Raw genomic sequence first — 15646 nt, forward strand, 5'->3', positions numbered from 1 at the left:
ATGAACTCATTGGACACCATTTTCAACATGAAAATATTAAACAAGGTGAAATCAGCTGAGTTGTAACTTGAAACCCCAGCAGCAGGCTAAGTGGAGTACCGTTTTCCATAAGTACAACTTAAATCCAGTCATGGTAAAAGGTGAGAACAAATTGCATTGTTAGGAAGGTTTACATGTGCTGTTTTACCAGCTGGTAGACAAAAACACATGGCCTTGTACAGTTTGGATCATTATTAAACACAATTTTTACCAAAATACATGATGGCATAACAAAGTCCACCCTTGCTACTTCATTGGGATTAGGAGTGAAGAGATGTCTGGAGCTGCAATGTAAATGTTTCTCTTAGCAGAAGTCAATGGTTAGCACTCATCTGGAGTATACAGGTGTGTGTTAACGCCAAGGAGGAGAAACAGCTGATGTTTCAGTCTGGGACAGGTTAGAAAGACTCTTCCAAACAATCTGGAGACAATCATTCTACAGTGTGCAAATATGACAAAGCGCAAAAAATAAAGTGTTTAATGTTGTCAATTTGCCTTTGTTTACAAAATTAGGGGAGACACCAGTCTTCTCTGCAGGTCTTTTGACCCGCCCATGTGCTCGGAGGTTTCCACGTTCCATGTGGGACCCGCACCAACACCACCTAGCCGGAACTGGCCCAGATGTAGAGGTCCACTTCCAGTAGGACAAGCCTGGAAATTCTCCACTGGGACGTGACCAGGAGGTATCCTAAACGGATGCCTGAGCTCGCCTCAGCTGAGTCCTGTTGATTCGGGAGAGCAGAGGCTCTACTCCAAGCCTTTCCTGGATGATGACGTTCCTAACCATTCCAAAGGTGGCCACAGCCACCCTTCAGGCTGCTTGTGTCTAACATCTCACAGTTTTGGTCATGATCCACATCATGGCTCATAGCGGAGGGTTGTAATGGAGACGAACCAATAAGCAGAGACTTTTGTTTGAACCAAGTTTTCTCTTCACCACGAGAAAATGGAGCAGAAATGAAAACTTGATGCTTTCTGATTTCCCATCTAAAGTCATAGTGTAAGGGCTAAAATTCTGTTGCAACCAGGCATTAAACCCGGGTTCACATCAGCAGATGAAGAGTTCAGCCCCATGGACAGAACTACAACTCTCTAATTTTAGTGGATTTCATTAAAAAATGTGCTGCAGTGTTCATAAAACAGCACACATCTGAAGAGTTTCACATCCAGTTTTATTGTGGGCTCATTGTGACAACATCTTGAACAAATACAGCATGTTGTTAGGACTGCTGCACCCTGTTGGAAAGCAAAGACATGTTAAAGACAGATCATTTTTTTTATTCCCGGGGGGGCTGGGGGGGGGGGGGCTAGACACAAAATAATTGAGAACCACAACCCTCACAAACCCTAGAGGTCAGTGTAATTATGACAATAACAAGTATACACACAGATCGGGGAAGGCAGCACTAGTCTTGGACGAACCCTGTCCAGCCTATTTTAGTTGTTTCCCTGCTCTGACATGCCTGACTTTACTAAAGTGATCAACAGGCTTCAGCCGTCATTCAGGCTCTGCAGAAGCCTGTTAAACAGCTGCTGTTTTTGACCAGAGAAACCACTAAAATATGCTGCATAGTGGCACTCGAGGACCAGGGTTGCACATCCTGATATAAGAGATGGCAAGCGCTCTGTATTTAGTTTTTATCCAAAAGGGTTCAAACTAAAACAACTGGACATCTTCTTCTTGAAGACGCTTCGCTTCTCATCCAAGGAGTTTGTCGGATGAGCAGCGAGTCTTCAAGACACCAAAGAACCTTCGCTATTTAATGTCCTCGATATCTGGCAGACTGACTGATTAAGTTGCAATAATTGCATTTTTTTAGACTACACACCACTACATGTGCACTGTATTACTATGTAATGTGTCTTCAAGCTACCAACAACATTTAGTTATGTGTATTTGTAACAGCAATAAATAATACTCAAATATTATGTCCAGTGATACGATATGGAGTCACTTCCAATCATTTTCCTTTGAAAGAAGATGGTGATGGTGAGAAAACTAAATGTAGGCAGGATAGCAGCTGACCCCTCTGACCCTGGTCATGGTCTGTTTGATACTCTACCCTCAGGGAGGAGGTTCAGGTCCTGACAGACTAGAACTTCATGGCACAAAAACATTTTCTTCCCCTCTGCTGTCAGACTCCTGAACAACAAATAACCACTTTAACCACATAGATCTACACCAGTCACCGACATTCCTGCTTATGACCGATTGCTTTTCTTGCCATGTTCTCTAGGTTGATTATTTCTGGTGAATACTAATCTACTTATTGCCTGACTCGTGTATGTTTGTACCTTGCCACTGAAACAAACTCCTGGTAGACGACTCTCTCTCCTACATGGCAACAAACCTGATTCTGGTTCACTTCAGAAGCTACACAAACTGCATGAATTGTTCATTCAGGACTAGCTGTGAGGGAAGACTTTAAAGGGTATATGCAATATTATAAGTACACAAACACCAAATATACTTTAGAGCAAGCTGACGTTCCTCCAGGATGTGCTCCAGCATCTACTCGTCAAACGGTAAAACACAACAGTTTTAACAGTAGCTAATGGGAAAAATACAAACTCATGTGTGACACGGCCCAAAAAGCCAGCCTCAACCTTTCTGTAATTCTACTGTTTAAAAAATCTTTACTAGTTTGCGTGCCCCTGCACGTGCACGGATTATAGAAGCAAGAAGAAGGGTCGACCCGACGAACCAGCCGACCTCTGAGCCATGGCCCCACATGTAAGCTGTCCCAGGAAAAAACCAATAAAAGCTGCCGTCTCACTGAAGGACCGTCTGAGACATGGCTGGGACAACTGTGCTGAACTCGGACGAACACACACACACAGTGGGCTGTACTCACTGAGGTTCTGCGTTTCTTCAGCAAAACAGGGACATTTTCGGATGCAAACGGCACACGGAACCAAACCAGAACCGCTCAGAATCACGCTGCAGCACAGCGGATGTTTTAAAAAGGTAATCTAAGGAAGTTCTAAACTGCATACGATTGACTTCTGCCTTTGGTTTTCCTGTTATGTAACATTGGTGCTAAACTAAAGGCTTGTTAGCTAAAGAGTTAGCTTAAAATGAGAGTTGCCGGTTCTAGCAAGCAGTTACCGGAACGCGTCCTTTCAAAATAAGACAGGCTGAAATTAAGCTCTGGTGCTAACAACAGTTATCCTCATTTGAATGCGGTGAAACGACCAGCTGCACCTCCGTGCTATGAACCTGTTTCCAGCTCCACAGATGACGACGTAAGCAACGTTACTTACGAAGCTAATAGCCCAGACGAAGCCATCTGAGATCTGCGGCGTTGGGGCGGCAAGGCAGCAGAGTCCCGGGAACGCGCTAACACCACCATGGCGACGCTTCTGGCTTTGGAGATGATCGTGTTTCTTTTAATTACGTAGATTTACTTATTTACTTCAACCCATCTGATTTTAATCAGCAAGTGATTAACAGGCTTCCGCGGAGCTCGATGAGCTGAACGGATGACTCAAGTGTGCTGGAGCAGGGAAACAACTAAAACATGCTGGATGACAGCCATCAGGGAAGGGAGTTGCCTACCCCTGATCTAAAGTACGTTGGTAATGTCTCTGGTTTCTGTAAATGATAACCTTCCTCATCAAACGGCCCACAGGTACAAGAGTGGAGGTTTCTTGGGGACCTCTAGGTGGAGCTGGTGTTCCAGCTGTGGGCTGCAGCCCAGTGGTTAAGAATGTGTGTACCAGAACCAGTCTAGCACTAAAATTACTAATGTGTAGCTAGAAACCAGCTGTGAAGAATGGAAATCGTACTATCAAGAAAAATTAAGCATACATGTGGTTTTCCATATTGTAAACATTCAGAAACATTTAGACAGACAGACAGACAGAGAGAGAGAGAGACAGACTGACAGACAGGCATTCGCATTTTGTCCTTACTGTTCAACATTTGTACAGTGTGTTGAGTCTAGTGATGTCATTGCGGCTCATCTGGGTGGCCGTTCCAAAGGGAACATTTGGGTCAGGAATGGGAACCATTGTAGGCTGGTTGTTTGCAGAGAACGCGTATCTGGAATAAATGCAATGAGTGATTTGCTTCTGTTGAGAACAAACAAACATTTATAAATGTTTCCTAAAACAAAATAGAAATGTAAACTTGTAAACTGTAAATCCATTTGAAAGTAAAAATATGTGTTGTGCTGTTGGTTATAACCTCTCCCCCAGCGGGCCTGTGGCCTCCACTTGGCGGGACATGTCTGAAACACCTCACATGGAAGGCATCCTTACCCGACCATTGCACCTGGAGCAGCTGCAGCTCTACTCTGAGTTTCTACCTCCCCATCCCAGAGTCACGGTGCAGGGGAAGCTCATTTAGGCCGGCTCAATATTTAATCTCTGCTTGGGTCTCCTGGGGGTGAAACTCATTCCCAGTCTGGGGTTCACCACAGACAGAAGTCTTCATCCCAGCTGTGTAGGACTTCTTCTACTATAAATGCTACAGTGCCAGTTGGAGGTCCCAGTTTGATGAAACAGAAACACATATCCCCTCCATCCTTCACAGTTGTGTTTATAATGAGTTTTTTTCTATTTCAGAGACATTTTAACACCCATTCTCATCCACTTGTTCATGTGACTGCCACCTCTAAACTCGTTTCTTGTCATTTCTGTCCATGAATAAAACTCTTGCTGCATCTCTTTTCTCCTCCGGTCACTGGTGAATAAAACGCTGATATTTTCAGAGTTAGTCCAAGAGGTAGTCTTCAAGCTGTCGCTAGACATTGTAGGCTCTCTCTCTCTCTCTCTCTCTTTTTTTTTTGAGTGGGCAATGGCAGTGATGTTGACAAATTTAAAGGAAGTGGCATCCTGACCATTCATAAGCTTGTGTTCTCCGTCTGGTTTGACGGGTGTTTAGAAAATTAGGCTTAAGCTTAGACGTTTGTCTAGAAAAGTCAGATTCTCCTCTCTAGCACTCTCTCACCCTGGGACAGACATGGTGTGAACACTACCCGTGGTCCTTCTTTAACCCATTACTGATTTGCAAGTCCAAGGATACTGATCCCAGTCTCCACGCAATGCTGCACTGGTGTGTCTGCTAAGATAGCACCACAACATCCAAGGCCACAAGGAACTCTGCTTTAATTCCCATCATGTCCTGAAGCCCTGCAGCTGTCGGGTTGCTTAAGAAAAAGAATCGCAGACCTGCAGCTAAGGGTCTTTTAGTTTCATGTGCACTTTTGGACCCTTTACGCTCAAACACTGTCATGAACAACTAAACAGCACACAGATTCAGATCAGGCAGGCCATCATTTCTCCTCATGCCACCCCTCCACTTCACACTGTCATCATCCACTTGGGCATTAAAACACCCCAATAAGACAGCTGACTCCCGAAACAATCATCCTCCAACTGAAAATGATCTTTAATCCGGGGTAGGGTTGCTTCTGTGTACGAAATGCGGTACACGACTGAAGCTGCTTGTGAGACTGCTGGGTCCTCCGAAGCACGGTTTGGTGCATATGCACGGACAGCAGTCAGGACCCTGTCAATCCAGCCAGTGCTGTTGGCTGAAGCGAGTCAAAGCATACCTAGCTGTTTTAGGGTTCAATGCTTAAATATCAGACATGGATGACATTTTATATTGAGCTCCAAACATACACACACACTCCCAACCTGTGGTACTGCATGACAGAGTTGTAGTCGTAGGGCGTGTTCAAGTTGAGAGTGTTGAGCTTGTCAAAAGCATAAGCCAAGCCTGAGGAACAAACAAAAATATTAACAGAGCGTGACTCAGGAGTGACTGCTCTCTGTTTATCAATCATACTTTAGACTTTACTGGATGAGAGACAGAGACTGAAATCATGGGCTGAGATTAGTTCATTTCTTAACCCTTTAATATCAAACGTACCACATCGGCTCCACACTTCTGACTCTTTAACAGCATCAGTACTTTCATCAACCCTCTGTTCTATTGAATTATGTACATATCTTCTGCCTCCTTGTGGAGAAGCTAAGTACTGCAAGAGTGGTGTGCCAATTATATTCCTATGGCTGTTGTATTATTGTCTATACAACTAATAAAACTATGTCATTGTTTTATTTGGTCTACAAATAGATCAGTCTTTTGGAAAAAAAACTGTCTGATTAAAATTCATTGAATCAGATTTTTTAAGGTTAAAAAATGTATCTGATTTAAAATGCAAAACATATCATGAAGCTAATGTGTTTTAGGGCTCAGACGTGGACTCACCAGACTGGATGTTCTGCCACAGAACCCGGATGTGCTGGTCTCTGTCGGAGCGGCACTGCTCGTGGTTGAAGCCCAGGGCGTGCAGCAGCTCGTGCTGGACAGTGCTGTGGTAAATGCAACCCTGACGGTCCAGTGAGACTGTCTGGGCTGAACCACGGCGACCAACATAGGAGTAGCAGCTGTGTGTGAAATGAGAGCACCAGATTAACTACACGTGCACACTCAGAAGGAACATTTTCATTTAGGTGAAAGAGTCTCCAACAACGTTTTTACTGTCTTCTCTGTTATCAACCATCAGTATCATTGCTGATACACTCTATAAACTAGTGTCTAATCATTCAGCTGACACGTGTATTCAGTCATGTGGCACTTTAGTGCATCTTCGTTAAAATGTAAATACTTTGCCTAAAACTGTCAGTGTTGCGCCCTCTTCAGGTAAAAACTGCACTGCATTTGAATTTAAATCTGCCATCGCTATTGGCTAAGAGGTACGCTATGATGTTAGCTGGTACATTATGATGTCACAGTGTCACTGTGAACCTGTGTGTGTGTGTATATATTATTATTTAATTTTAGGTCATTTTAAAAACGATCACTGTGTAAAATTTGCTGGTACGTTGTTTTTAAATCTTAATATTGAAAAGGAAGTCTGATAGACAACTAAATGTTTAGTTCAACTTACAAATAATCCATTTCAACTTGCACAAGTACAGTTTGAAGATATTGATGCTGAAAAATTTAAAACATCTCACACACATTAGAATTTGTATCCTCACTAGTATAGCTCATCGGCGTAGTTTAACCCAAACATCAACTTAAGTGAAACCTCCGACACGTTAGCACCAGCCTGTGGTCAGTCCTGACAAAGATGAATGTACCAGGAGAAGCTCTAATGACGTAACACACACACACACACACACACACACACACACACACACACACACACACACACACACACACACACACACACTTACCCATTGACAGACTGGATGGTCAAATAGTCTCTCTGATTGGTGCGTTTGATAAAACGAATACAGGAGAAATCGTTGAAAGACTGCAGGCCTCGCTCAATGATGGACAGCTCACGAGACGCTGCAGAGACACAAAACAGTATTCATCTTCATATTATAGTCCAGGACCAGAAGTTTATTGGATGTCTTTGTTTTTCCCAATTTTAGCCCAGATTCCACATTCAGTCAGTGAATTGGACTTAGATGGTTTATCAGAGATAACTCTTTGAGAGGGTTGGGCACATCGATAACTCAGAAGCCTTCATACGGGTGAACTGAAATTCAGTTCCTTACTGTAATGGTTGGAGATGATGTACGGCACGTAGACTTTTCCATCTGCAGATTTGGGCCACATGCAACCTCTGGAAGTGCACTGGTCAGCGTTCCTCTCGCCTTCACTGTCATAAGCAATGTCATCCAAGACTAAGGGCTCGTCCTTTGTGTGCACTGTTAAGGAACGTTCCAGGCTCAGTCAGGCATTTCCTCACATTTAAATACATAAATGTCTGTCAGGACGAAGCTGCAACACACTGGAAACAGTCTTACCGACATCCTTGTTGGCCCTCCACAGGAGCTCTGACACAGACAGTTCCTGTCAAAAACACAACATCAGAGGGACAACGTCACAGAAGATACTGAAAGGTAAAAATGCTTACCATCGAAGCAGAAATGTACTTTATTATTGCTACTCACTTTCTCCTCCTCGGCCCAGCAGCTGGTGGAGACCACCAAGACCACCAGTAAACTGAAGAACTTGAAGGAAGCCATGTGGTCAGCTTGAACAGCACCTCTAACTTCTGGTCTCTGTGAAACACGTTTATATGCCACAGCATATCTGCATGCTTCATGATAAGAAGCACGTTACCTTGAAAACAGGCCGTCTCTTCCCACATTGACCAAACTAAAAACTGCCAGCTTTCATGTACTTTCCTGGTAAGCAGGTGAAAGAGGTGACCCTGCGAACTTCTGTTATTTAAAGCTACTGTGTGAAATGTTTTTCTTCACATGATGGCAACCGATACATTAAATGGTTTGTCAGTACAGAATTAATCCTTTTAATCTTTGAATCCTGGGAAATCATTGTGAACATCTCATTCTTAGTAACTGGATCCTGATTCATCCATGAATGGAAACCTTTGGACCAATTTCCCACAGATGCTTCACATGGTCACTCTGTTTGAACTGGTTGTCAATATAAATTCCCAAATACTTAATGGAGTTTACCAATTCAATTAGTTTATTATTAAGCAGTAGGATGTGCTCAACTAACTCTCTTGGGCCAAAAATAATCTCTAGTTTTTATCTATATTAAATGTCCTTCACACCTATCCCTAAAATTGTTCACCTGATCAAAGTAAACAGCTGAAGTATTCACTGACAGAAGACTAACAATAACTAGAAAAATTGCATTTGTTGCACAAATGCTGTTTGAATGCTGGATAGCTGAAACTGTAAGCTGAAGCTGCTGAACAGCTGAACTGAAGCTGAAACAAAGCAAAACTGTCAAAATGAGCTGAATGTATTTAAAAATTTAGAAGCAAAAATCACCAACAAGTGTAATAAAGCTCAGAATATAGGAGAATAATGGATAAAAAATACTAAACAACAGAAAACTTTAATCTTTGAACATTTATTAAAAACTCAAAATTTGAAATGTTAAACAGCTGGCATTTGAATGAGAATAGTTTAACAGGTACATTTTTACAATTGGCTGAACTGTGAATTTAGAAATATTGGCTGATATCTGAAACTGATAGATTAACATATGTTTAGATTTGATATGGGATGGATGAATGGTTGGATGAATGAAAAAATGGGTGGATTGTTGGATGGATGTTAGATGGTTTATTGGATGGATGGATGGATGGATGGATGGATGGATAGAAGCATGTATGGATTTATATGTAGATGGATGGATTCCTTAGGCCAAGTCGATCAGTTTGATGTCTCACATGTGTGGGTGTGTAATTCCATTTAGCCAGAAGATGATTGACCTCACTCAACCAATCAGGGAGCTGGGAGGGAGCGGGGCACTTTCCCACCTTCTGACGGTCAATCAAATTGAACTTATTTCTAGTTTTAAGTATAAACTGTTCAAAAAGATCAAAAACAGGAGTCTGTTAATGGCTCAATATTCAGCTTTTTATATTCATTCCTATGAGACTTGGTTAAAGTGATTTGTAGTTCCTTGTGTTGCCATGGTAACAGATAACGCATTTAAAATTGAATACAAGATTCATGAGACCAAACTGGTCGATTTGATGCATCATTTGTGTGGGTGCTGGATCCTGATTGGACAGAAAATGGTTGAACGCTCTCAACCAATCAGAGAGCAGCACTGCCTCCCCCCCCCCCCCAGCTATTTTTAGACCTGCAGCTGTACCCCTGTTAATGAGAGAAGCCTTTAAATCTGTCCTTCAGAAATGAAATTGGACCTGTCAAACTTCTCATCACCATTCGAAAAGTACAGCACCGATTTGAAAAATTCAAAAAGTGTAAGTGGCAGAAGGCTTTGATGATCATCTTTGCTGATTTTGATGTGCCTACCATAAATTGTCTAGAAGCTATGACGAGAAACTTTTAGCTGTGTGAAGCCGATCAGAGGAGAAAATCTCTGTTCCTTTAACATGGGTTTCAATGAGGCAGAATCTGGATCTCTCCTCTTTCTGAGGCTTGTAGCGAAAGAACGGTAACACTTACAGAGAAAATGAAACCCATTCTGAAAAGCTGACAAAAATTCCTACTTTTTTTTAGTTATAATTTGTTTTGGTAGTCCAAACGGTGTGGGAGTAGTAAAGAGTTGTTCACAGAAGATGTGAAGTTCAAAACAGAGTAGGGAATTTTCAAGTTAGAGTGGGGGAAAACAGGAAAAACAATAGTTTCAATGCTTACCAGCATTCAAACAATTATCTTCTGAGAAACACATTCTTCTGTTCTGGGGTGTAGTATAAAGAGCTCCTTGCCCCTTGTGGCATCCATAGGATTTTGATCTTGAAAGGACGCCATTTACCTTGACTTCCTATCCGATAGCATAGATGAAAACCACGTCATTACACATGGGTTTTACTTTAAGCTCCAAAAGCTTCCTGATAAGTAGTTTAGGGAGATCCAACACTGAGTGTCATGTTGAGAGCAAGGGGGGTTGGGACCCAAGATGCAGAACACCCAGAATGACTCGAGGCAGGAGCGGTTGTAAAAGTTAAAGTCCTTTGATTTTGGATGCAGCAAAAACTCTACAATGGCGCAGGATGCTAAGCCTGAAAACTAAACTCAGAAAACCAAAATACAAAAGCTCACTTAGGAGCACAAACCTACTGTTTCACGGGGGGAGACAAAACAAGGCGGACACAAGACAATGGACCATCAAAACACTGAGACGCCGACAGGGTTACAGTGGGGCAAAAAAGTATTTAGTCAGCCACCGATTGTACAAGTTCTCCCTCTTAAAATGATGACAGAGGTCAGTAATTTTCATCATAGGTACACTTCAACTGTGAGAGACAGAATGTGAAAAAAAATCCATGAATTCACCTGGCAGGATATTTAAAGAATTTATTTGTAAATCAGGGTGGAAAATAAGTATTAAATTCATTTATGACCAAAATGGTATAGGATGAAGTTAAACTTATTTAAGCCTACCCATTAACTCATTACAAGAAATCAATAGTCAAAAATATCAACAGTTAATAACAATACAGTCATTACATACATCATCTTAGATTCAACAAAATCAATCAAGAGTTTTAAACATGTGAAAAACCTAATTTTGTTGTGCTTAGTAATTGCTTAGTTATTTTTATACCTCCTTGAACGGTCACCTTATCGTGGTGGAGGAATTTGAGTGCCCTAATGATCCTAGGAGCTATGTTGTCTGGGACACTTTGTGCCCCTGGTAGGGTCTCCCATGACAAATTGGTCTTAGGTGAAGGGTGAGACAAAGAACAGTTCACAGGATCTTTCATGGAGGTAAAGTCAAAGAGTTGGAGTACCCGGCCCGGAGGGTTACCGGGGTCCTACCCTGGAGCCAGGCCTGGGGTTGGGGCCCGTGAACGAGCGCCTGGTGACCGGGCTTTTGCCCATGGGGTCCGGCCGGGCCCAGCCCGAACCGGATACATGGGCTCATCCAACTGTGGACCCACCACCCGCAGGAGGAACATGAAGGGTCAGGTGCAATGTGGCTCGGGTGGCAGACCAAGGCAGGAGCCTTGGCGGTCCGATCCCCGGACAAGAAAACTGGTTTTTGGGACATGGAACGTCACCTTGCTGGCGGGGAAGGAGCAGGAGCTTGTGGCAGAGGTTGAGCGGTACCGGCTAGATATAGTCGGACTCACCTCGACACATAGCATTGGCTCTGGAACCCAAGTCCTTGAGAGGGGTTGGACACTCTCCTTTGCTGGAGTTGCTCCAGGTGAGAGGCGGAGGGCTGGGGTTGGCTTTTTGTTAGCCCCAAGACTCTCTTCCTGTGTGTTGGGGTTTACCCCGGGGGACGAGAGGGTAGCTTCCCTGCGCCTTCGGGTCGGGGAACGGGTCCTGACTGCGGTTTGAGCTCATGGGCCAAATATCAGTTCAGAGTACCCACCCTTTTTGGAGTCCCTGGGACGAGTGCTAAATAGTACTCCATCAGGGGACTCCATAGTCCTGCTGAGGGACTTCAATGCTCACGTGGGCAATGACAGCTTGACCTGGAGGGGTGTGATTGGGAGGAACGGCCCGCCTGATATGAACTCGAGTGGTGTTTCGTTATTGGACTTCTGTGCAAGCTGCAGTTTGGCCATAACGAACACCATGTTCGAGCATAAGGATGCCCATCGGTACACTTGGTACCAGGGTAGCCAAGGTTGCAGGTCAATGATAGACTTTGTAGTCGTATCATCTGACCTGCGGCCGTATGTTTTGGACACCCAAGTGAAGAGAGGAGCGAAGCTGTCAACTGATCACCACCTGGTGGTGAGATGGATCAGATGGCAGGGGAAGTTGCCGCGTAGACCTGACAGACCCAAACGCATAGTGAGGGTCTGCTGGGAACGCCTGGCAGAAGAACCTGTTAAGACAGTCTTCAACTCCCACCACCGGCAGAGCTTTGACCACGTCCTGAGAGTAGTGGGGGACATCGACTCCGAGTGGGCCTTGTTCCACTCTGCGATTGTTGAGGCGGCTGTTGCTAGCTGTGGTCGCAAGGTGGCCGGTGCCAGTCGTGGTGGCAACCCCCGTACCCGCTGGTGGACACCAGAGGTTCGGGGAGCCGTCAGGCTGAAGAAGGAGGCCTACAGGAAGTGGCTGGTCTGTGGGTCTCCGGAGGCAGCAGACAGGTACCGGATAGCCAAGCGAGGTGCAGCAGTGGCAGTTGCCGAGGCAAAATCTCAGGCGTGGGAGGAGTTTGGTGAGGCCATGGAGAAAGTCTATCGATCGGCTCCAAAGAGGTTCTGGCAAACTGTCTGGTGCCTCAGGAGAGGAAGGCAGCAACTCACTCACACTGTTTACAGTGGGGATGGGGAGCTGCTGACGTCAACTGAGGCTATAGTCGGATGGTGGGAGGCATAGGTGTCATTTTAACCGGGGACGCCGGGGACATGTCCCCGGCAAAATTTGTGATTGGCAGCTGTGTCCCCCCCACTTTCAAAAACGCCTGCTGATGAGGATTTTTGTTTTACCAGCTCCAGGGGTCGGCAACCTATTCCCATCAAAGAGCCATTATTACCCGTTTCCCACGGTAATTCTGGACGGACCTTAATAAGCAGTGACTTAAGTGAAGCAGGCAGGTCGCGCTAGAAAATTTCGTTTAAAAAAACGTCATATGTGTTCCCCCGTCCTTTTTATTTATAAAATATGAAGTAAAAACTCACAATTTAATTTTCATTCGTCATTAATATTTAGTCTACACCCGTGCGTTAAGTGGACCATCTTCCAGTAAACGCAAAGCATCCAGTCCACCTCTCCAAATGCGTAAAATGTGCATCAGCCGCTAGTTAGGCGCACCGCGCGCACCATCAGCTGATCAGCCCAGACAAGAGCAGAGCAATAGAGAAATAATAGAGGATCATTGTGTCTGGATGTGGATGGAGATGACATTTTACAGCAGCCTGATCATCATTTAAATACGTAAACCATCACCTGTCTTCTAGTCCACGCTATCAGCATTATTTTAATTGGTGTGTGTGTGTGTGTGTGTGCGTGCGTGCGTGCGTGCGTGCGTGTGTGTGTGTGTGTGTGTGTGTGTGTGTATGTGTGTGTGTGTGTGTGTTTTCCGCTTCAAACACTGGTCTAACCAACCAGACCAGCGTGTCCAGTAACATATTAATGTTACAATTAAACAGTTTCACTTCATGTAGGCTAGGAACATTCCACCTGCTGTGGCCCGACCGCTTCTGCTCCACATAAACTTTGTGCGTGATCAAATGTCTCTACGCGTCATGCGTCTCCATATTAGAGACGGGAACAAGCGCTGTTCTGCCAAAGTTTCATAATTTCATGAAAAGAACATTTTTCCAAGTGACACATCCCTCAGAGAGACCGGGTTTCCAGACTGTTTCAGTGGGAGGAAATCTTATTGCATGCGCGTGGTTCTGCACTGCGCTGGAACCCCAGATCTTCAGCTCACTGTCCACCGTGGGCGCTCCGAGCCACGCTGAACACAGTGTCCAGTATAAAGCTCTGATGTTCTGATGGGAATATTTTACCTCCGCGATGTATGTTTAACGATTAAAATGTCAGCTCATCCATGCGCATCCGTGTGCGTCTGGGTAATTCTTTCAAACCAAGCAACATCCTTGAGTTCATCTGTCAAAATAAACAGTGAAATGGAAATATATGTAACCTGCAGTTTAACTGTTTTGCCTTCTTGTGAAGATTGTTGCAAAGAGAAACAATTAAACTTGATTAACCCCAGAGCCACGCAGAGAACCATGCAGTGCGCATGCGGGAAGATTCCTCCCACTGAAGCGAGTGTTTTCCAAACCCTGTCTCTCAGAGAGACTTGTCACTTAGAAAATGTTCCCTGATTATGAAACTTTGGCTGAATAGTGCTTGTTCCTGTCTCCAATGTGGCGACACATCCAGGAGCCGTCTGAGGAGAGTCCCAGAATCTCACATCCTCTTCAGCTCATAAAGTCCCGATATGATTATGCACAAGCGTGACCTGTCAACCACCGCAGACCGGGTTGGACCTGTTCAGATTTACGCAGATAATCTTTACATTTAGAATTGGCATACAGGTGTAAAATTAATGCAGTAAAATATAAAGCATTTTATTTAAATATCCATTCATTATTTTATAAGCACAGAGAGCCGCATCAGATGGATGGAAGAGCCGCATGCGGCTCCAGAGCCGCGGATTGCCGAACCCTGTGCTAGCCTACTTTATTGTCCCCAGCAATTTTTAAACCCCACTCAAGTGTATGGTTATTGTCCCCAGCAATTCTGAAAACAAACTGACGCCCTTGGTGGGAGGAATACTTTGAGGAGCTCCTCAATCCCACCTATGCACATTCCGAGGAGGAACCAGAGCCGGGAGACCTGGGGATGGACTTTCCAATCTCGGGGCACACAGCGGCGAAGCCCCGGGGGCGGATGAGGTTCGTCCTGGGTATCTCAAGGCTATGGATGTTGTAGGGCTGTCATGGTTGGCACATCTCTGCAACATTGCGTGGTCATCGGGGGCAGTTCCTGTGGAGTGGCAGACCGGGGTGGTGGTCCCCATCTTTAAGAAGGGTGACCTGAGGGTGTGTTCCAACTATAGGGGGATCACACTCCTCAGCCTCCCTGGAAAGGTCTACTCCAAGGTACTGGAGAGGAGGGTCTGATCGATAGTTGAATCTCAGATTGAGGAGGAGCAATGAGGTTTTCGTCCAGGCCGTGGAACTGTGGACCAGCTCTATACCCTTGCAAGGGTGATGGAGGGGCCATGGGAGTTTGCCCAACCAATCCACATGTGTTTTGTGGATTTAGAGAAGGCTTATGACCGTGTCCCCAGGGGCACCCTGTGGGGGACGCTCCAGGAGTATGGTGTGGGTGGCTTTCTGTTAAGGGCCACTCAGTCCCTTTACCAGAGGAGCTCGAGTTTGGTCCGCATTGCCGGTAGTAAGTCGGACCTGTTCCCTGTGAGGGTTGGACTCCGCCAGGGCTGCCCTTTGTCACCGGTTTTGTTCATTACCTTTATGGACAGAATTTCTAGGCACAGCCGTGGTGTGGAGTGTGTCGAGTTTGGTGGCAGGAGAATCTCGTCTCTGCTTTTTGCGGATGATGTGGTCCTCCTAGCTTCAACCAGCTCTGACCTTCAGCTCTTGCTGGGTAGGTTCGCGGCCGAGTGTGAAGCAGCTGGGATGAGGATCAGCACCTACAAATCTGAGACCATGGTTCTCGACCGGAAAAGGGTGGC

At 44.9% G+C, this 15646-nt stretch overlaps 1 protein-coding gene across 1 annotated transcript; it reads right to left on the reverse strand.

The window, feature by feature from the left end:
• Nucleotides 1-1190: 1190 nt before the first annotated feature.
• On the reverse strand, nt 1191-8092 carry LOC107396071 (high choriolytic enzyme 1). The gene is made up of 8 exons (XM_015975600.3): nt 7966-8092; nt 7819-7864; nt 7567-7719; nt 7237-7354; nt 6263-6441; nt 5686-5767; nt 3955-4084; nt 1191-1275 (listed from the first exon to the last, which is right to left on the reverse strand). Exons 1-7 carry the CDS (start codon nt 8038-8040, stop codon nt 3958-3960), a joined length of 780 nt encoding a protein of 259 aa, XP_015831086.2. The 5' UTR covers nt 8041-8092; the 3' UTR covers nt 1191-1275; nt 3955-3957.
• Between the last annotated feature and the right edge of the window lie 7554 nt (nt 8093-15646).

The sequence above is a fragment of the Nothobranchius furzeri genome, chromosome 14, assembly GCF_043380555.1.
Source record: "Nothobranchius furzeri strain GRZ-AD chromosome 14, NfurGRZ-RIMD1, whole genome shotgun sequence".
NCBI lineage: Eukaryota > Metazoa > Chordata > Actinopteri > Cyprinodontiformes > Nothobranchiidae > Nothobranchius > Nothobranchius furzeri.

Coding starts and splice junctions, on each gene's coding strand:
- LOC107396071 (XM_015975600.3), bottom strand. CDS start 8,040: ATGGCTTCCTTCAAGTTCTTCAGTTTACTGGTGGTCTTGGTGGTCTCC. Junction 7,355..7,566: donor CATCATCTCCAACCATTACA/GTAAGGAACTGA, acceptor GTGTCTCTGCAG/CGTCTCGTGAGCTGTCCATC. Junction 6,442..7,236: donor ACCATCCAGTCTGTCAATGG/GTAAGTGTGTGT, acceptor TTTCACACACAG/CTGCTACTCCTATGTTGGTC.